Source organism: Acanthochromis polyacanthus, chromosome 14, assembly GCF_021347895.1.
Source record: "Acanthochromis polyacanthus isolate Apoly-LR-REF ecotype Palm Island chromosome 14, KAUST_Apoly_ChrSc, whole genome shotgun sequence".
NCBI lineage: Eukaryota > Metazoa > Chordata > Actinopteri > Pomacentridae > Acanthochromis > Acanthochromis polyacanthus.
Window position 1 is genome coordinate 5,093,364 of NC_067126.1, and position 22,719 is coordinate 5,116,082.

Sequence of the window (22,719 nt, forward strand, 5' to 3'; positions counted from 1 at the left end):
AGTGTGCAAGGTACGATGAAATCTGAAGACTATCAAGGCATTCTGGAGAGAAATGTGCTGCCTAGTGTCAGAAAGCTTGGTCTCAGTCGCAGGTCATGGGTCTTCCAACAGGACAACGATCCAAAACACACAGCCAAAAACACCCAAGAATGGCTGAGAGAAAAGCGTTGGACTATTCTAAAGTGGCCTTCTATGAGCCCAGATCTGAATCCCATTGAACATATGTGGAAGGAGCTGAAACATGCCATTTGGAGAAGACACCCATCAAACCTGAGACAACTGGAGCTGTTTGCTCATGAGGAGTGGGCCAAAATACCTGTTGACAGCTGCAGAACGCTCATTGACAAATACAGAAATCGTTTAATTGCAGTGATTGCCTCAAAAGGTTGTGCAACAAAATATTAAGTTATGGGTACCATCATTTTTGTCCAGCCCTATTTCATTAGTTTGTTTTTTTAAAATAATTATGTTAATCAACAATTCAAAAGTGATGGCTGATTTTGATTATTTAATTTTCAATAAATTTTTATTTATTGTTACTTTTGTGAGTTTCAAGTGATTTCAGTGAGAATTGTGGGTTTTTCCTTCTTTAACTGAGGGGTACCAACAATTTTGTCCACGTGTATATTCAGACTTTTTCCTACTGAGCCCTGGAAGGACATGGCAAACAAAAACAGGAACCTTATTGGACATTTGCTCTTCAGATGAGCTCTTCTGTGATTATCTATCTGTCTTCATGGTTGTCACAGGGAACGGCGACTACGTTTGAGAAAACAGGTAATTTTTAGAGATGTTTCGATTCTGAACACTGAACGTGTTAGCATTAGCTTAGCTACTTAGCTTCGACTACATTTGCATCCCTACATAGCTCAAAGGTTAAACACATGCACCATATGTTGATGATAATGATAATATCTATGTTTATCTTTATAGCTGGTCTTAAGGCTAATTACGAGGCAGAGGTCAGCTGCTGCCTGGACACATCCATGATCACGCCACTGGTGGGACACAATTGTACTGGATTTCAGCTGAAGGCTGCTGTTCTGTCCAAACTGAGACATTTTTATTGTGACATACCCTCCACTGTTAGCTTTTGATTCAATAAATTTTTTTGAGATGAGGAAATCACTATTGCATGTTTCTAGTTAAATACCCTACTTTTATGATATATCACTACAGCATGCACTTTTTATATTTTCCATCAATTTCTCCCAAAAGTTGAATAACTATTTGTGAGCAGTGTATGTAGACACATAATAGAAGCACATTTCAATAATATATCTGCTGCAGTAGTGCAGTTTATCAACCTAGATTGGTGTAACAGTAAAAAAAAAACATATGCTACTGATGTTTCTGACTAAAATCTGCTTGAAAAGCACAACTGCTTATCTGTCAAAATGTGTGTAACAAAAGTGTGCACTGAACACTGAATAAAGTCTCTGTAGATTATAGACAAAATTTGCATCTCTCATCACAAATTTCTGTTTATTCACCCAAAGTGCATGAGTAAAATACAAAACAGGTGAAGTACTAAAAAAGATTTATTTTCTAGAAAAGCCAATAGTCAACAATGCAGTTTAATTCTGGGACAGTTGCTCCAGCACCGACGCCATGCGTCCCATCAGTGCAACCAAGGTTTTCATTCATCTTCTGGATGTTCTGGAGCATGGCAGAGGTCACGTCTTGGTGTCTTCCGATCTGTTCCAAGAACCGTTCCTCTGACCTCTCCAGATACTGCAGAGGATCCACAGCAGCTTCCTGGTTCCCTTTTCCTGCATAAAAGCACCAAAAAGTACTAGTTGTCAGTAATTATTTTCTATTTTCATAAACACAGTTAACTTAAAGTAAATGTTCTATTTTGTGATTTTAGGATGGGTCAAAAGATAACATACTGATCATGTTGATGTCTGCATAGTCTAAACAGATCTTACTTGATTTGGTCTGTAGAGAGGAGGACAGCGTGGAGGAGCTGCAGGACGGAACCAGTAAGCTGCAGACTAGTGCTCCTGGTAACTGGACCTCATCATCCAAGGCCGACAACTAAATAAAATGAACAAGATATGCTGTTGATAGCATCTGTAATACAAATGATTTTATCCATTAACTGATTTATTGCTTTGTCCATACAATGTTAGAAAGTGTTACAAATAATACCTGTAATAATTTCCAACAGTGATAAATGCCTTGTTTTATTTTACAACAAAAAACACCAAAAGCATCTATGTATAAGAAATCAGTGCATTGGATTTCCACATCTGTAAAGCTAGAAAATCACACATCAGAATTTTACCTTGAAATTATGAAAACAGCTGCAGATTACCAGTACTCTTTACTTCATTGTGTTAACTTGATCATTTGAATCAGTTCTTTAGACTTGTATTACTGATACGAAACATAATCAACACATAAATTAAAATGTGTTCGCAAAGAGTTCACTGGTTCTTCAAGGAAAATTTCAATGATAACCATATAGTTCAGTAATATGATTAATGGGTCATTGTGTAACAGCGTGGGAGGTTCTGAATACAGGTCTTGGACTGAAATATTGCTGCTGCTTTCCTCCGGTTTTATAAGGAGTTGTTTCATAGCTTGTTAGCTTACCAGCGGCTAACTGGCTGGCAAACAATAGTTCAACGCCAACCTCTAATCAGTGATCCGGTGTCCGGACCGCGTTAGCTGGCAGAACGTTCATAATACTGATGTGGGACTGTTGTAGCTAGCGTATTCATAGTAGGATAACAGCAGGATGTTGGAGAAATAAAACTTACCATTATCAGGATCGCTGGTCTGCATGGCAGACTCTTAGCGCATCGCACTGCTTGAATGTCTGTGTATTTCAGGCTGATTTCAAAATAAAACTCAATAAAATTCTCGTCCGGGTGAGTGTCCTTCATTGTCGCTTCGCCATACGGACATGTCCCTTCCGGGGCTCGGTAGGAAAAAAAGATTTGATATATATATAATGAAAGTTGATATATATATAATGAAAGTCGATATATATATATAATGAAAGTTGATATATATATAATGAAAATTGATGTATATATATAATGAAAGTCGATATATATATAATGAAAGTTGATATATATATAATGAAAGTCGATATATATATATATATATATAATGAAAGTTGATATATATATAATGAAAGTCGATATATATATATATATATATAATGAAAGTTGATATATATCGACTTTCATTATATATATATATCAAGTTTCATTATATATATATATATATCGACTTTCATTATATATATAATTTCCTAAACGGCATGCCATATATATATATATATATATATATATATATGTATATATATATATAAAAACACTGGATATTGCCATAGATGGCGCAATTGATGAATTTGCTAATGACTCAGTGATGGTTCCTTCTGTGTAATTAAGTAGCACCCATTAAAGCCCAGTGTTATTATATAGAAGTCAAAAGATCAACATTAACTCCTGTAAATACCTGGTATCAGTCAAGCCCCTCTTCATCCTTGTATGGTGTAAAAATATCTCCAACTAAAATCACTTCCTGTGTTGTGTTGTCAGCAGTGAGGTGGTGCAGTTCATGTTTCCAGCAGCAACAATGAGGGTCCAGCTCCTTCAGTTCAAGTCCGTGGAGGTTCCATCAGAGCTCCCCTAAGACCATCAATAAGAATTCCTCACAGCTGATCATCAGCTGATCAGATCAATGACAAACTGGTCTCATGTGACAGAGTTCAAGATGTCTGATCCTGGAAACTGATCTCAGTCTCCTTTTCAGCTGATGAGGCAACAGCTGCTGGAGGAACAAACATCCCATAATAACAGCTTCCATCCTAATATTCATGTGAGTGGAAGGGATGTGTGGGTTTATCTGGTGCTTCTTAGAAAGTTGGATGTTCCTCCTGAGTTCTCCGTCACCAACATGTTTCTGGTTGGTGGACCTTCAAGCATCTCTTCAACAAGTTGATGGATTCAGTCAGTAGAACAGGGAACACTTCACTGTGTTTGTGCAGCCTACAGAGGGGCTCAGAAAACCACAAACATGTCCACATTTCTAAAGGATGTTTTCTTAGTTCTATGTGGAGAAACTGGTTGAAACTCCAGAACTGTGTTCAGCTTGGATCCGACTATCCAACAATAGTTTAGTTTTTATGGAACAACTTGTCAAAGCTGCTCAACCAGTTAGAAAAGTCCAACACAAATGATTTCACATTAAAAGTGTTCTCCATGTTTAGTTTTGTATCATTGTGACCTGCAGTTACATGTGCTTCAGAAAATATCACCAGTTTACTTCTGCTTTAATAGTTTGACTTCATGTGGCTCAAAGGTGGAACTTTGACTTCATTTCTTTTTAGATTTCAACTCACCCACTATCAGAAAACATTAAAAACCTACAAAAGATACCCGTCAACTCACTTTCTGACTGTTTTTTGAGACATTAACATTTAATTCAGTGTTATTGTTATTAAAGATAAAAATCTGAAATGTTGACTGTTATTTCTCATCATGTCATTAATAGAGAATCTCCAGTGTTGGACAGTAGATGAAATAATGTGAGAGTCTAAAGCCAGACATGATGGATAAAGTCAGAGACAAACAGACTCCTGATCAGCTCCTTCATCAACATGTGAATGTGTGCAGGATAAGTGTAGAAATAAAGGACAGAGTGAGGCTGTGGTCAGAGAGGAGGAGCTTTCTTAGTCCTCAGCTGTTTCCAGGAAGCTGCTGCAGCTTCATCATGTCTCATATTAACGTCATCTAAAGGTGCAGCAGCTGATCTTTGCTCTTTGTGTCTCAGAGTGACGGCAGCCTGCAGACACAGAGGAGGATTTTCTCTCAGACCTGGTCCACACAGCAGAGAGCTGCAGAGGAAGAAGCTGAGTGAGTGGAACTTTGGTTCTTTGATTCGGACGCAAAATGATTCAACCTGAAGGAAATTCTTGTAGAAACAAAAAAAGAAAAGCTGAAGTTCCTCCATGAGCTCAGATCCTGCTCGGTGGTCCAGACCTCAGAGCTGTTTTCATGCTTCAGCCTCCATTTGACATCAAGTCTCATGGAAATCAGCATCAGTTTGCTGCTGCTGTGTAGAAATCAGCTGATCACAAGAGTCCGTCTAAAAGGACAGAAACAGACTGAAAACACTGATAAATAGTCAAAGAGAGCAGAAAGAAATCCAAGAGAACAGCTTTTATTACTGTCAGTAGAAATGTTATCACAGGAATCCTCACAGAAGTTTGTGTTTTGTTGAAAAGTTGAAGAATGAAATGTATGTGGAGTCCATCAGAGACATTTATTGCAGTCATGAGCTGTTTAGTAGCAGTCAGTGTTTGGTCTGGACTCTGAACAGGCTCAGTATAAAACCATTAAACCTGATATGAGGCTCTGATCCTTTATCAGATAGAAAATCATTAACCTGAAGGACATTCTTGTGGCAGATATTGTTCAGAAAACAGAATGACTCGACAAAACCGATCAGAAATCAGAATGAAATATTACTGAGTTTTCATTGAATTGAGCTGAAATGAGACGAGAATAGAAAAGTCTGAATTAAAACTGATGAAGATACTGAGGACGTAACTGAATATTACACATGATGCTGAAGCTGCACACATTTCCAATAATCCTGATCTTATTGCTGATCTTTCAGTGTCCAGTTGTTTCTTCTATCAAATGAATGTGTTGTTTAGATTCTTTCTTCTGGCTGTCAGAAAGTTTGATGCTTTCAGCTGTTAAACAGTCACAAGGAAAACCTGAACAGAGAAACATCATTAAAAGCTCTCAGTAGACGGACTCTCAGATTGTTCAGAAGTTACAAGTCAGTGGGAACAACTTTGCATATTTCTTTTTCAAACTTTTTTATTTTTAGAGTTTTATATGTAGAACAGACATAATTCCAACACAATACAGGGAGGTCAGATCTGAGTATCATCTGAGACAAATGGAAGTTACAATACGACTCTCAGCTTCTTCTTCAATGCCAGTGTCCAACTGGTAACAGTCCCACTTCTTCCAAACTTCTTTCCCTTTGTCTCTTTGTAGATGAAGGCTAGAAGGTCTGATCTCCATGGAGTGTATGTGATTTACAGTTATTATAAATGGTCTATAGTAGGAGGGTCTCTCTGCAACCAGCATTTGGTTCTGTTTTTTTTTTCGGATGCAGCACAGAAGGTTTTTTAGAGGTTAAACGTCTCTTTTGCATAAAGCTCTAAAAGGGACACAGAGGAACATGAAGAAGAACAACACATCAATGTTGATTCTCAGAGTCCTGGACAGCAGACCACTCAGGTGTTCCCAGAAAGGTCTAACGTATGGACACAGCCAGAATACTGAGCGTGGTTTTTACTGGCATTGATCCACACTCCCTCCAGCTAACTGAGTCTTAGTCATTTTGGATTTTCTGCTTTGGTGTTCTAAAAATGACCATCAGTGACTCCAACAGAAGTCCCTCCAGGTCAGAGAGTTAGTAGTGAAGCACTGAGACTTCCAGACCTGCAACCAAGCCTCCTAAGGAACTTCCACCCTCATATCTTTGTCCCAGCAATTTCTGACAGAATCAGTCCAAACTTTTTCATTGATACGATGGTATTGTATAATTTACCCATAATCCCTTTAGTGTTCTCCTCCTTGTAGGTGTCTATGAAAATCTGAGTCAGTTGTGATCAAGGTTTAGATTGTGGATCTCTGATTTCATTACAAAGAAAATGCTGGACTTGTAAGTATATGTAGAAGACCTGACTGTTGAGTTTTGTTCTTGTGTCATACCTGAGAAGCCCTTAGTTTCCCCATTTGAGATAATTCTAGTAAATATAGTGATAGGGTGGAATTGGGCCCATTGTTTGAATCTATGATCAAATAGTGTTGGTGTGGAGTGAGGATCATTAGCTGGGCAGCTAAGCATTTTTTACCTCTCTGTAGTGTTTAGACCTTGTAACTGCCTCTAGCCACACTTAAATAGACTGTGTGGTCAGTTTCTTATTCATGTGCTAACATAGTTGTACAAGTGTTTTCTTATCATCAGTCAACCTTTTAACACCATGAGCTAACACAATGTAGCATTAGAACACAGGAGTGATGGTTACTGGAAATGTTCCTCTGTACCCCTATGGAGATATTCCATTAAAAATCATCTGTTTCCAGCTAGAATAGTCATTTACTACATTAACAATGTCTAGACTGGATTTATGATTCATTTAATGTTATCTTCATTGAGAAAACTTCTTTCAAAGATAAGGACATTTTTAAGTGACCCCCAAACTTTTTCATGGTAGTGTATGTATACACTAAGTAAACAAACAAACTACCTATGATGCTATCTACATCTGCTATTTAAAAATGTTAACTATGTGAATATGCTAGCTAATGATGCTGAATAGCTAAATATGCTAACTACTGAAATTGACAAACTGCCTAACTGCCTAACAAGGACAACTACCTGTATGTCCTACCCTGCTAAAAATGCTACCTCAATAAATATGCTTACCGTCTAAATATGCTAACGAGCCATGCATGCTAACTACTTTAATATGCTAATAGGCAAATATGTTAACTATCTAAACATGTTCAGGGTTCAGGTCTGAACATGCCAAATAGTTCACATACATAGAAGCTGAATGTCAATTAGCATAAAATATTGTGTAAATGTGCCAACTGGTGAAATACGCTATCTAGATAAACATTCTATCTAAATATGCTATGTTAACATGCTAACTAGGTAGTATACTTAATAGTTAAATATGCTAATTAACTGAAGGTGCTACCCATATAAAAATTCTTACTATATATCCTAAGAAGCTAAATGTGTTGTCTTGGTTGTTAAGCTAAATGTGTAAATATACTATCTAAGTACTCTATCAAAACATTCTATGTTATGAATATTGAATAAATATACCATTTATGCTGATATACATACCATCCATATGTGCTAGTTAGATTAGCACAAGTGAGCAGTCAGAGTCCAAGAGTCTTTGAGAGATCTCACCGTTATTGTTGCTGATGTGGTGAACAGCAGCTCAGAGTGTCAGACCTTCTTGAACTGCTGGATGGTTTCCTCATCAGGGTTCTACCTGAGGACTCTTTAGTTCTGTTGGAGAACTTCAACATCCATGTAGACAACCACAGATATGAGCAGGAGGTTCTACATCCTTATACTGTTGTCTGACTGGATTCAACTGATAGAAACACAAGATAAGAGTGGATCAGTGGAGGAGCAGTTGATCTTTTCCAGGAGGATTTGAGTGGATCAATGATGTTTGTTTCCTGTGCAGGTGAAGGTAGAAAGTGTGTGTGAGCTGCTGTGAGTTGAGCATCATGGATGAGTGTGAGGACAGAGAGGAGGGAGTCCCTCCCTTTGAAAGCTCTCTGTGTGGGGAACAGGAGAACCAGAGCAAAGCTCAGAGGTGAGACCACCATCTGTAACTGTCCAGGACTCTGCTGGATGTCAGAGCTCAGCATCACATCACTGCTGCATCATTATTGACAGGAATCCACCTGGACCTGGACCTGGGCATGGACCTGAACCTGGACCTGAATTTAAAGATGATCAACCTCCTGCTGCAGAGAAGTAAGCTGTGAAATCAAACTACTGACTGTCATTTCAAATGTTCTGTCATTGTTCTAAATATGTTCCATCATTAAATCACTCTGAAACTCTGCTATAAGGTTCATGTCCATCTGAAAGAAATAAAAATATAATTCTCTTACTTGTGGGTTTCGTCTTTCCCTATCAGAATTAATCAGCAACCAGAGTCCTCTGGACCTGGACCTGCATCCAGCTGTGCGTCCTTCAAGAGCGATGGGTCCAAGAGTGTTCCTATTGGTTTGAAAAGAGAACATCCTGCTGCAGAGGGGTAAGATGTTCAGAACAAGGTTTCAGAGCTGCTAGTTTGATAGCAAATTGACTCTTCACCAAACAAAGCAAGTGTTTTGAAGTGATGCTAATAATGTCAGCATCATCCACAGAAACATTAAAAACAGAACCATATGGATCACAGCAAGAACTCTACGTTCACAAAAATATCAAGAAATAGTTTTCCTGGACAAAATTTCAGTTCTGTGATGCATGTTAGCCCGCAAGTTAGCCAACCTTTTTTTGTGGACCAATTGTCAGACAGTATTTTCACACACTGGCCTTTCAGGTGTGGTGGATAAATACAAAGTGAAATGATACAACCGCCATAGAAACTGTGGTATTTCCTAAACATAATAGTAATAATACTTGTATGCAACTTTATTAGTGTTGTCCTCGTATCATCGCGCCAACAATATAATATGACTAACATCCTCTCTGCCACTGAACACTCTGGTCACTATGGTAATGTTTAAACATGTCTTCAAATTACGATACACCACAAAAACAAATGTGAAAAGCCTGAAAAATACAACTGACCATAATGCTGAATCAGTGGGAGCCCTGAGCTTGTTTCTCTTCAATGAGACGGTCCATCTAGAGGTAATGGGAGACAATAACTATTCTGGCTCCATAAAAGCCACTTATATTTCTTTTTGTGTGTTAAAATTTGTTCATAGGGACTTTGTTTTGTTGTGATGGTTTGACACTGTCCGGTTTATTTGGGTGTGACACCGGAAGTGATGCTGCCGACCACTTCCTGTCTAACAGCAACAGACAACGGCTAAGCTTCTTTGTACCTGCCGCACTCTGTTTTAAGCCAGTACAGCCTGTAAGTTACTGGAATATGTTCTGCAAGCGTAAGCTTAATACTAACTGCTAGGAGTTGTATACGATGTTTCATGCCAGTAATTTATCCAAAATAATGTTTTATGAGACATTAGCATAGACGCTAATTAGCCGCCCGCTAGCCCGTTAGCCTTTCTTAGATGTACTCTGCTGTGCATAGTAGTCAGGAGACATGATATATTCTTTACATATCAGCTTATACACAATATTCTGTTTCTTGCTTACAGTTTTGCCATGTATCCAGCAAATAAATAGGCGACAAAAGGAACAACGGTGTGTAGGGTGACCATATTTTGTTTCTCTGAAAAGAGGACACACTTCCAGCTCGCGTGCGAAAAATTTTCAGTTCTGCCCCCCACCCCCCATTTTTAGGGGTTTTCCGTGGGTCAGGGGGCTTTCTGTGCTTCAAACTCAGTTAAACAGATATTCTGAATTCCCCAGAAAAGAACACTTTACCTGGATATACAGAAAAATAGCCCAAAACACTCACAAATAGTTGCTTTATGAATAATATATTTATTAATTTAAAGCAATTCTCCTAAACAATATAATCAGTCACATACAAATATGGCATGCTCTAGTCTTTAATAGTTATTGACTCAAGTTGTGTAGGAACACAGGTATTCAGATGTTTAACAAAATAAGAAATAATCGTCTCTCTTAAGTCTGACACTTACACCTTAGTTAGGAAAAGTGGGGTAGAGTACCATTCTTCAAAATAACCTCCCAATTATCAATTATGTAAAAATAGAAATAATGCCTCAAAATATCAAACAAAAAGAAAAAAGAGTGGTAGCCTATTCTTCAATGTTCAGTTAGCCCATTCTTCAAAATAATGTGTCTAATAGCAAATGAAAAAAATATAGAAATAATGCCTCAAGTCAACAGTCCTTTTTTCCTTCTTTTTCCTTTTCTTATTAGCAACAGAGACATAAGTCCCAGCTTTGCAGACTGTACATTCTGCCTCCCATTTGACACGAACTGGACGAAAACAGGGGTACTTTTTTCGCATTTCATCAGTGAAATGACATTTGCGTTTCGGCATTTTCTTTCAGTTCGAGTGTTCTCTCGCAGTGTGTCTACCTGCCTGTCAGCCTGCGAGGAGTGAGTGAGTGTGGAGCGCCTCTGTACTGCTTTGTGAATGATTAATACACGGTCCGGGGTTCAGCTCAAACTCCGCCTCTCAGAGTGTGTTTCCAAAGGAACCATTCAACGTGAATGATAAATACACTGGTCTGTGACGCGCTCAAGGTAGGCAAGATCAAAAACCCGGACATTTGAAGGACTTTATAAACGCTGGCCGGACAGGCCGGACAGCCTCTCAAAGGAGGACATGTCCGGGCAAAAGAGGACGTATGGTCACCCTAACGGTGTGTTTTTTTCTGGGGTGATGGTTATCTGCCTGCCTAGCAAAGTGCGAGGGCAGGACAATGATGCCCAAAGTGTGCTGCTTATGTTTGTTACGATTCACAAGGAGGTGCAGGGAAGGAGAAACGACAGCCACTGAAACAGTTTAAAGAATTTATTTACAAAATGTTAGGATGCAAACACATGAAATACAAAGATGGCTACTGGAATACAACACGATAACCCATAGATAAGCTTCAGTGAGATTGACAGAAAACAGGGTACCTACTGGTGGGCGGTGAACAAAGCACTACTACTGATCATGAAATATGCTAAAGCTAATGAACCTACTGTAGGTACTACCTAGGCAGGAATACTAACCTAAAGCAAACAAGATACTAACATGGACTAAATACTAAAGGATGAAAAATACAAAGGTTAAACAAACTCTGATACATGACATGCCAGTGAATCCAAATTAACTTAAGCAAATACAAGGCCGCCAACAGAACTATTAGCCAACTACGACGGACAATGCAAACTACAATACCTGTACAAGCAGTGGCGGCTGGTGGTGAAATTTGTCGAGTGGGCTAACAAATGCATAATACTGATTAAATGGTTAACACAGCTGCAAAAGCAACATCACCTATGATACACACAGTTACATCAAGTACAAGTACACTATACTTTTTTAGTGCTCTACATCAACACTCTCTCTCACACACCACTACAAAACGGGTTCCAACTGCAACAACTGCCCACAGATAGCCTGCTGCAACTGTCTTATTACAACTGTTTGTCGACATGTAGTGCAAAACACGCCTTCAGTATAACAGATGACCTCAGCAAAAACAAGGTGTCACAGTCCTTTAACAGGTCAACATGGGCCTACTTTATTTGAAAAGAAGCTCACATCGACAGCCGATGTGATCCCAGTCTCTTAACTTCCAGCTTTTCCTCCAAAGACATTGAGGAAAATGGACATGAAAGCAAATAATCCACTTCATTCATGCTAATGCCCGCCATAGCTTAACCTTTTCTCCCTCCTTCCCAACTCTGGCACAAATAGCAGCACCGCTGCCTCAACTCGCTGCTATTGGTCAAAATCAGCGGCCTGTGGGCTCCTTGAAGTTAGCTCAAATGATCAGTAAATCACGGGGGCGTGACATGACACCTGTCAATCACTTACAAGAACAAAATGAATGAAAGTGGACTGTATCTGCTGGGGCTGTAAAAAAAATAAGCCCCTTTAGAGATATTCTATGTTTCTCTTTTGACTGATTGGTGCTGTTGCTACCTTTGTTTTCACCGAAACTTAAGACAATCTGTTGGAAGTTATTTAAAAAATAATTTTCACATCTTTTTTGTGTTGGCCTGGGAGGACTTAGGCCTGTTAGCCCATTTATACCAGCCGTCACCATGTACAAGAGAACTCCAAATTTACTGAAAGCTGATACTTTGGTGACTACGATATCTGAAAGTGGCAGAAAACTACAAGGACCAAATATATGGCGACAGAACTCGATACTAAACTAACACAAAGAACAATAAGATAAGATAAGATAATCCTTTATTACTCCCCGTGTCCGGGGAAATTTCCCATGTTACAGCAGCATACATCATACAGTAGAGCAACAATGAGCAACAATAGACAGCAATATAATGATAAACATTATAACAATCACAATATGTTCAGGAGTGTAGGATGGAAAATGTGGCTTATGTAATGATGTGATGTAAATTAAAAGTAAACTAGACGAGCTCCCACTAGGGGGCAGAACCACGCCTATGCATGATACTCTATCAATTTTGATCATCCTACGTATATCCCTTCCTACTTGATCTGCTGACCTGTAACTCCACAACTGAGCAGGGGACCTTAGACTGATCTTTAGTGCCAAGTTTGATTGTCCTGACTTCACCACTTGCAGAGATATCGGACCGGACATACACACACACATACATACATACATACGTACCCACATACATACTTACCCAGCCAGATACCGCACCAAATGCAGTAACCCCGCTGATGTACGTCAGGCATGGTTAAATAGCGCAAGAACTGTGCAGATTATGTGGTAAAGGATGATGTGATAGAGTCCAGTTTTATGTTGACATCAGCCAGTGATGCTGATGTTATACAGTCTTATAGCGAATGGAATGAATGACTTGCAATAGCGCTCCTTCTTGCAGGTTAGGTGTCTCAGTCTACTTCTGACAAAGCTACTTTGACACTCCACAGTGTCATGCAGTGGGTGAGAGGGGTTGTCCCTGATGGATGTGAGCTTTGCCAACATCCTCCTCTCACCCACCTCCTCTATAGAGTCCAGGGAACAGTCCAGCACAGAACTGGCCCTCCTGACCAGTCTGTTCAGTTTCTTTCTGTCCCTTTCAGAGCTCCCTGCTCCCCAGCAGACCACTGCGTAGAAGACAGCAGACGCTACCACAGAGTCATAGAATGTCTGGAGCAGAGTCCTGCACACTCCAAAGGACCTCAGTCTCCTCAGCAGGTGGAGACGACTCTGGCCCTTCTTGTACGGGACCTCTGTGTTGTGTGACCAGTCCAGTTTGTTGTTGAGGTGAACACCCAGGTATTTGTATGAGTCCACTATCTCAATGTCCATACCCTGGATGTTCACCGGTGCAGTCTGAGGTGCCCTCCTCCTGCAGAAGTCAATGGTCATCTCCTTTGTCTTACTGGCGTTGAGCTGCAGATGGTTTCGCTCACACCAGTCGACAAAGTCAGAGATGACTGTCCTGTATTCCAGCTCGTCCCCATTAGACACACACCCAACAATGGCTGTATCATCAGAGAATTTCTGGAGATGACATCTCCCAGAGTTGTAGTGGAAGTCCGATGTGTACAGGATGAAGCGAAAGGGAGAGAGCACTGTCCCCTGTGGGGCCCCCATGCTGCTGACTACTACATCAGACACACAGTCCTGAAGCCTCACGTACTGTGGTCTGTTGGTGAGGTAGTCGATGATCCAAGCAGCCAGGTGACAATCTACTCCCGCTCCCTCCAGCTTCACCCTGAGCAGAGAGGGCTGGATTGTGTTGAAAGCACTGGAGAAGTCAAAGAACATGACCCTCACAGTGCTGCCGGTGTCCTCCAGGTGAGTCAGCGATCTGTGCAGCAGGTAGACAACTGCGTCATCTACTCCAATGTTCGGTTGGTAAGCAAATTGCAGTGGGTCCAGATTAGGGCTCACCAGGGGGCGTAGATTCCTGAGGATGATCCTCTCCATTGTCTTCATCAGATGAGAAGTGAGGGCCACAGGTCTGAAGTGGTTTGGCTCCCTGGGGTTCCTAGTCTTTGAGACAGGAACCAGGCAGGAAGTCTTCTACAACACAGGAACCCTCTCCAGACTCAGGCTCAGGTTAAAGATGCGCAGCAGCACCTGACAGAGCTGGTCTGCACAGTCTCTGAGGAGTCTGGAGCCTATTCCATCAGGACCTGCGGCTTTCCTGGTCTTGATCTTTTTTAGCTCACTTCTCACTTGATCAGCTGTTATGGAGAGGCTGGGGGTGGAGGAGGATGACAAGAGAGGGGGTGATAGTGGTGGTGGTGGGGGGTGACAAGGAGACTGTGTGTGGAGTCCAGAGGTGGTGGGGGTGGGGGGAGGAGGGGAGGTGCTGTTGGTTGTATTCACCTTTTTCAACTCCGCCCATTTTCCAACGGGCGGGACTTCCTGTTTTGAGTAGCACTTCCGGTAACTCGGTCAGGGCGGTGTTTACAACTAAGAAAGTGATGTGGGAAGAAACGAAAACCTCTTTAAAAAACAGAAATGGATCAAGTCTGCCTCATCCACGACTTATTATAGAGTGGGAGGATGACATGAAAAAGTGGCCACAAGTCATGTATGGCGATATTTTTAACTATTTCGTGTTGTCTCTTGACGTTGATCGCTCGGCTATGAGGAATTATAAGAGCACTGAAGCCTATCAATATTTGCACAGTGGTAAAGTCGGCACTGTTCTGTTACATCAAGAACGGGAATATACGTTTCTTAAAGCTAATGTCAGCCCGAGTCAGGCTAGTACCTCCTCACACATGGCGTGGGTATTGGTGACAGCTGATGGAGTGGTGGAGACCAGGGGATGCTCCTGTATCGCTGGGTTGGGACGGTCCTGCAGTCACGCTGCTGCGATATTATGGAAGGTATGTTGATATGAATAAAACTTAATTTGATATGATGTGGTTGTGCAAACGGAGGTTGTTATTGTCATTTCTGAAACAGCTCCTGCGGTTTACTGTGTTATTAGCCCTGTCACAAGCTAATGCTAATTCCCTGGAGCAACAAAAAACTGATTCTGACCAAACCGCAGTCATAACAACGTTTCAAAATAGCAGAGAGTATCTTTTTACCTCACTGATGGCATAACTAGGTCTTTAGTGGAAACTGAACTTTGGTAGAATCGCTATAGCTGCGCTGACAGTGACCGATGCAAGCTGTGTGTTTACATAGCCATGAGCTGGTCCGCAGCATTCAGATCTAACCTTTCCGTGCTCTAAACAATTCTGAGAGAGAGAAAGCTTCATCTTTACCCAATTGTTGTGGCACCCACAGACAGCGCAATTGATGCCAAACATGTTAAAATCGCTTAAAAGAACAGTTAAAAGTAGCTACAGTAGTGAGAGGACTCGATGTTGTTGTAGTGCGAAGGCGGTCAACCGGAAGTCGCTCTCAAAAATGGCGCCGCTCTGCCTCACTTCCTGAATAAGGTGAATAGAGCTGAGGTGTGAAGAAGGAGCTGGCTGGTCAGTGCTTTGATGAGAGGGGGGAGGAGTGGGAGCAGAGTCAAACCTGTTAAAGAACAGATTCAGCTCATTGGCCCACTCCCAGTCTCCTGCTGCAGCTCCCCTCTCATGGCCTCTGCTGTAGCCAGAGATGGATCTCAGGTCTTTCCAGACCTCCCTTGTGTTATTATCCTGCAGGTGAGATTCCATCTTGGTCCTGTAGCTGGCCTTGTCTGCCTTGATCTTCTTCTTTATTTCCTTCTGCACCCTCCTCAGCTCCTCTTTGTCCCCAGATCCAAAAACCCTCCTCTTCTCCTTCAGCAGGGCCTTCAGTTCTGAGGTCACCCAGGGTTTGCTGTGAGAGAAACACTGTCCTTTCCTGGTCGGTACGATGTTCTCTGCACAGAAGTTAATGTAGTCAGTGATATTGTCTGTTAGTGCATCAGTGTCATCCCCGTGTGGACCACACAGCACATCCCAGTCTGTGGTCTCGAAACAGTCCTGCAGCACCTCAGTGGCCTCGTCAGACCACTTCTTTACATACCTTATGGTGGGGGGTTGTTTCTTCACCATAGGTATGTAAATGGGCTGCAGTCTCACCAGGTTGTGATCTGAGCTAAATGGCAAAATATCCTAATGCTACCAGCCAGACTCAGGATTGGGGAAACTTAGATGGCAAGCAAGATGAATGGGGATGTAGTGGTGAGAAGCCGGTGGCGTGGCGCGGCGCTGGGAAGAATTCAGGAGATCAATGGGTTTGACACGTGGTGGCCAGGATCCAAAGTGGCGTGATGGAAAGACAACCAGAATGGTCCAGGGTTCAGATAGCTGGAGAGTACTGTGGTCACTGGAGGATGATCCAGGTACAAATGGGAGCAGGTGAGGTCCAGGCTGGAAGAGGACAGAAATGAAAGATTACCAAACGAGCAAAACACAAAGAGCAGAACTAATGAGACTCAGAGACTGACTGTGGCTTGTACTCAAATGGTGAGTGAGATTTCTTCTTATTGCACAAGGTGAAAGTGATGAGCCAATCCTGCCTGCTCCCTGTCGATCAGCTGATTGCAGATGTGTGTCACCTGTCATCTCCTGCACAGCTGCATCTAATCCTCATTTTTCAGGAAGGGAGGGGGAAAGCACTGATGAGCTTCATCATGAACCAAAATGAACAGAAAGTTCCTGCAGTGGAAAACAGAATAATGTTGGAATCTCTAATGAATATCACAGACCTTCAGCTGGTGTTTGTCTCTGTGTGATAAACTGAGAGTTAACTGTTGATGTTGATCCACAGAGTGAAGCAGCAGAACTCAGAGGTTCCCAGAGCTCAGTCTGTCCAGCAGTATGACCTGGATTCCATATTCATGGTGAGTTAATGGACAACAAGTTGTTCTCCATTTATTGTGTTCAGGGGTCTCCATGCTGCTCTTTGTAGACCAGTGGACTGTCAGTGTGTCCAACATGGATCTGATGTTTGGCTCCATGATTTGACTCTGATGGACTCATTGACACATTTCTCTGTTCCAGCTGCTGGAGGACAACATAGTGACTTTTGTGAAGAAGGAGCTGAAGAAGACGCAGAAGGTTGTGTGTCCAGATTACCCAGAATGCTCAGAGAGTCAGAGGGAGGATGAGGAGGAGTTGGAGGGTGATGATGAAGATGAGAGGAGCAGCAGAGAGATGTTTGAGCAGATCACAGTGTTGTTCCTGAGGAGGATGAAGCAGGAGAAGCTGGCTGACTGTCTGCAGAGCAGTAAGAGGATTTGTGTGAAGACTGAAGCTGCTGATCAACAGAACATTTACTGAAGTCTCACAATATCTTCACACAATCAGTCTTTAGGGGGACAAACTGTCACCTTCACTTTATTGCTACTTTGGTGCTTTAATATCCAGGTTACTTCTAATTCACTGTTTCTTTCTTGTGTTTTCATTCAGAACTTAATGCTGCAGTTTCTAGACGTAAACTTAAATGTGGTCTGAAGAAGAAGTTCCAGACAGTGTTTGAGGGCATCGCTAAAGCAGGACAGCCGACCCTGCTGAATGAGATCTACACAGAGCTGTACATCACAGAGGGAGGGACTGTAGAGGTCAATGATGAACATGAGGTCAGACAGATTGAAGCAGCATCCAGGAAAGCATATAGAGCAGAAACAAGCATCAGAGCAGAAGACATCTTTAAATGCTCACCTGGAAGAGATGGACCAATCAGAACAATGATGACACAGGGAGTGGCTGGCATCGGGAAAACAGTGTTAACACAGAAGTTGACTCTGGACTGGGCTGAAGACAAAAGCAACCAGGACATCCACTTCATGTTTCCATTGACTTTCAGAGAGCTGAATGTGCTGAAAGAGAGAAAGTTGAGCTTGGTGGAACTTGTTCATCACTTCTTCAGTGAAACCAAAGCAGCAGGAATGTGCAGGTTTGAAGACTTCCAGGTTGTGTTGATCTTTGACGGTCTGGATGAGTGTCGCCTTCCTCTGGACTTCCACAACAATGAGGTCCTGACTGATGTTACAGAGTCCACCTCAGTGGATGTGCTGCTGACAAACCTGATCAGGGGGAATCTGCTTCCCTCTGCTCGCCTCTGGATAACCACACGACCTGCAGCAGCCAATCAGATCCCTCCTGACTGTGTGGACATGGTGACGGAGGTGAGAGGGTTCACCGACCCACAGAAGGAGGAGTACTTCAGGAAGAGATCCAGAGATGAGGAACAGGCCAGCAGCATCATCTCCCACATGAAGACATCACGAAGCCTCCACATCATGTGCCACATCCCAGTGTTCTGCTGGATCACTGCTACAGTTATGAAGGAGCTGCTGAGAAGCAGAGAGGGAGGAGATCTGCCCAGAACCCTGACTGAGATGTTCATCCACCACCTGGTGGTTCAGACCAAAGTCATGAAGGTCAATTATGATGAAGGAGCTGAGACAGATCCACACTGGAGTCCAGACAGCAAGAGGATGATTGAGTCTCTGGGTAAACTGGCTTTTGAGCAGCTGCAGAAAGGAAACCTGATCTTCGATGAGTCCGACCTGAGAGAGTGTGGCATCGAAATGGAAGGAGCCTCAGTGTACTCAGGAGTGTTGACACAGATCTTTAGAGAAGAGACAGGGCTGTACCAGCACAAGGTGTTCTGCTTCGTACATCTGAGCGTTCAGGAGTTTCTGGCTGCTCTTCATGTCCATCAGACCTTCATTAACTCTGGAATCAACCTGCTGGAAGAACAACAACAACAAACAACATTCTGGTGGTCTGTGCTCTTCCAGAGTGATTTAAAGGTTTTCTACCAGAGAGCTGTGGACAAGGCCTTACAGAGTCCAAATGGACACCTGGACTTGTTCCTGCGCTTCCTCCTGGGTCTGTCACTGCCAACCAATCAGAATCTCCTACAAGGCCTCCTAAGACAAACAGGAAGTCTCTCACAGACCAATCAGGAAACAGTGGAGTACATCAAGGAGAAGATCAGTGACAATGTGTCTGAAGAGAGAATCATCAATCTGTTCCACTGTCTGAATGAACTGAATGATGTTTCTCTGGTGGAGGAGGTCCAACAGTCCCTGAGATCAGGACGTCTGTCCACAGATAAACTGTCTCCTGTTCAGTGGTCAACACTGGGCTTCATCTTACTGTCACCAGGAGAACATCTGGACGTGTTTGACCTGAAGAAATACTCTGCTTCAGAGGAGGTTCTTCTGAGGCTGTTGCCAGTGGTCAAAGCCTCCAACAAAGTTCTGTAAGTACAGGGTGACCCAAAAGTTTGGAAACAAAGTTTAACTGCAGTGTCTATTTGAGTTAGAGGTGCATGAATTCACTCTTATTTTACGCATTTTTGTTATAGCATGATAAAATATCTTAAAAGCATAGTATTTGCCGAGTGCAATAACTCGGAAGAAAATTAATAGAACCATAAGGTACAGGCATGCTGGAACATAACTTCAAAATGCAGGCCATCAGTGTCAGATTTCAAAACTCTTGATGGTAAAGTATCTGACAGTATTATTTTTTTAAACATCCAAAAGTACTATGAGGTAACATTTACTGGCCAGTTTCAGGAACCTTCATAAGCATGAATGAAGGTACATTCCAGAAGATACCAGTGTAACCAGTGTAACCAGTTGGTTACCTTCACAACTTTGTATAAGAAACAAACATGAACATGTCGAAATATGTTTGTTTTACACTAATCTGTTACTCTTCTGAATATATCTGTGGTACTGATTTATTGAAATAACATTATATAATTTGGATTATAGACTTTTCATTTGTTTCCAAACTTTTGGGTCACCCTGTAGTTGGAGACTCAATATACTTTTTTAATTTCCTGCTGTTTTATCAATATAATGTGCTTTTTGTCTCTTCAGACTGAGTGACTGTAATCTGTCAGAGAGAAGCTGTGGAGCTCTGTCCTCAGTCCTCAGCTCCCAGTCCTCCAGTGTCACAGAGCTGGACTTGAGTAACAACAACCTGCAGGATTCAGGAGTGAAGAGTCTTTCTGCTGGACTGGAGAGTCCACACTGTAAACTGGAAGCTCTCAGGTCAAGACTCACACTTTGAAAGTGAAAGAAAATGAAAGATTGATTCTTTATTTGCTTCAGATGCATCAAATCTGCACCAAAATGTAGCTGAAAGACAAAGAAGAAAACAAAGAGTGAGAAACATCCAGCCAATTGTTGTCCGTCAGGTTTGTGTTGTTTTGCGTGTGCAGGCTGTCAGGCTGTCTGGTCACAGAGGAAGGCTGTGCTTCTCTGGCCTCAGCTCTGAGCTTCAACCCCTCAAATCTGAGAGAGCTGGACCTGAGCTACAACCATCCAGGAGACTCGGGAGAGAAGATGCTGTTGGCCAAACTGGAGGATCCACACGGTAGACTGGAAATTCTTAGGTACAGACAGACAGACACTCTCAGGAACCTTTTAGCCTACCTTAACACAAAGAGTGGAAGCAGAAGAACACTGTTAGCTCAGCTACGCATCATGACTGAAGGGAAGAGGAAACTGTTAGCTTAGTTCGGCACATCAACATGACACACAGGGAACCTGTTAGCTTGGGGGAGCAGAGCGAAATCGTTAGCTTAGCTGAGAGCGACAACTGGAGTGACGAGGGGAAACTGGTCAGCTAGGTTAACACATGGACTGGAAATAAATGGAAACTGTTAGCCTATCTTAGCACAAAGACTGCAAGCAAGAGCATACTGGTAGCATAGCTTAGCTCCAGGACTAGAAGCAGGGTGAACTGATAACTTAGCTCCATGAAAAGAGGAAACATAAATGAGTAAAGCTGAATAATGAGTTCAAACTGAGCTGGAACGTGACCAGCACAGGACAGGACTTTAGAGATGCTGCATTCAGGTGTCTGTGTCTCCATGTTGGACTGGTCCTTTATCAGTGGAACAGTGTGAGAGCCATGTAACGTCCATGTGTGCTGCTGAAAGAGTCTCTGCTGCTCTGACCGTCCTCCTCCTTTCAGGGTGACGCCTGCTGGAGTCCGATGGTTGACACCAGGTCTGAGGAAGTGTAAGTGTGTTTTAATGGATTGATGGAAACAAAGCAGCACATTCAAGCATCTTCAAAGTGTCACATCTCTGAGGTCATCATCAAAGGTTGAATACTGATCACATGATCCATCAATAACTGCAGCTGTGTTGTTTGTTCTCTCCATCAGATTCCTGTCAACTCACAGTCGACACAAACACAGTAAACAGATATGTCAAAATGTCTGACGACATCATGAAAGCGACCCATGTGATAGAGGTTCAGTCGTATCCTGATCATCCAGACCGGTTTTACTGGCAGCCTCAGCTGCTGTGTGGAACTGGTCTGACTGGTCGCTGTTACTGGGAGGTCGAGTGGAGAGGAGATGTTCATGTATCAGTGAGTTACAGAGGAATCAGAAGAAAAAATATCGATCTCGACTGTGTGTTTGGATCTAATGATCAGTCCTGGAGTCTGATCTGCTCTGATCGTCGTGGTTACTCAGTTAGACACAGTAAAAGAGAAACATCCATCAGTTCCTCCTCAGTCTCTCACAGAGTTTCAGTTTATGTGGACGTTCCTGCTGGAACTCTGTCCTTCTACAGAGTCTCCTCTGACTCTCTGATCCTCCTCCACACCTTCAACACCACATTCAATGAACCTCTCTATCCAGGATTTGGGTTCTTGTCATTTGATTCCTCAGTGTTTCTGTGCTGAGTTCAGTCTCCAGAGTCTCCTCCTGTCAGAGAAACAGTGTTGAACAGAGAGTTCAGTCTCTCCATGACTCTGTCCCTCAGAAACATGTTTTCACATTCATGGATTAAATCTGTTTCTTTCTGAAATCCTTCTAAATGATTCCTTGTAAACTTCTTCCTCTTCAAAGATGGAAGTTGTGATTTTTCCAGGAGCCAAATTTGATGTTTCTGTCTTTTTCCAGTCAAATGATGAGTGAAAATCAGGATGTGGTGTTCCTCTGACGCTCACTTTAACTAAAACCATTTGAGCTGCACAAAGTGTGAAATCAGAGAGGAAGCAGTGAAACTACAAACTGCTGACAGACTTTCACACATTATTGTTCAGTGAAAATCAGGTATTTGTGCAGCCAGACTAAATCCTGATTTCAGTGTTTAAGTTCTGTTCTAGTGATGAAATGAGAACTTCCTTCATCTTGTGTGTGATAGAGAAGAATAAAGGGCTGTGGGTAAAAAACATGACTCTGAGTTCTTCACTTTCTCATCCTCTGTCTCACATTAATCCACTTCATCAGTATCTTTATTCAGACACACCGTCCACTTGTGAGTCATCTTCCTCTTCATCTCTAAGAAAACCTCCAATCAGTGAGGCTAATCAGAAAAAAAGTTTATGGAGACTAAAGACTGGACTCTTGATAAATGCAAGAAGGTCATATGGTCTGATGAGTCCAGATTTACCCTGTTCCGAAGTGATGGGGGCATCAGGGTAAGAAGA

The 22,719-nt window shown here is 42.1% G+C and overlaps 1 protein-coding gene and 1 long non-coding RNA gene across 6 annotated transcripts in view; one reads left to right on the forward strand and one right to left on the reverse strand.

Annotated features, from left to right (window-relative positions):
- The window catches only part of LOC127537093 (NACHT, LRR and PYD domains-containing protein 3-like), a 135,062-nt gene extending 112,955 nt beyond the window's left edge, over positions 1-22,107 (forward strand). For 2 of the 5 annotated variants that reach the window (XM_051958822.1, XM_051958815.1), the window contains 2 exons: positions 21,248-21,294; positions 21,443-22,107. In XM_051958822.1, the coding sequence (XP_051814782.1) occupies positions 21,248-21,294; positions 21,443-21,969 (574 nt within the window). In that variant the 3' untranslated portion in view covers positions 21,970-22,107. Of the gene's footprint in view, positions 1-21,247; positions 21,375-21,442 lie in introns of those variants that run through there. The other 3 variants (XM_051958821.1, XM_051958814.1, XM_051958824.1) reach the window with 2 other exon arrangements.
- Positions 1,459-3,010, reverse strand: LOC127537095 (uncharacterized). Its single transcript, XR_007946582.1, has 3 exons — positions 2,769-3,010; positions 1,932-2,040; positions 1,459-1,772 (listed from the first exon to the last, which is right to left on the reverse strand). It is a non-coding gene; the product is annotated as an uncharacterized LOC127537095 (long non-coding RNA).
- Positions 22,108-22,719: the final 612 nt, after the last annotated feature.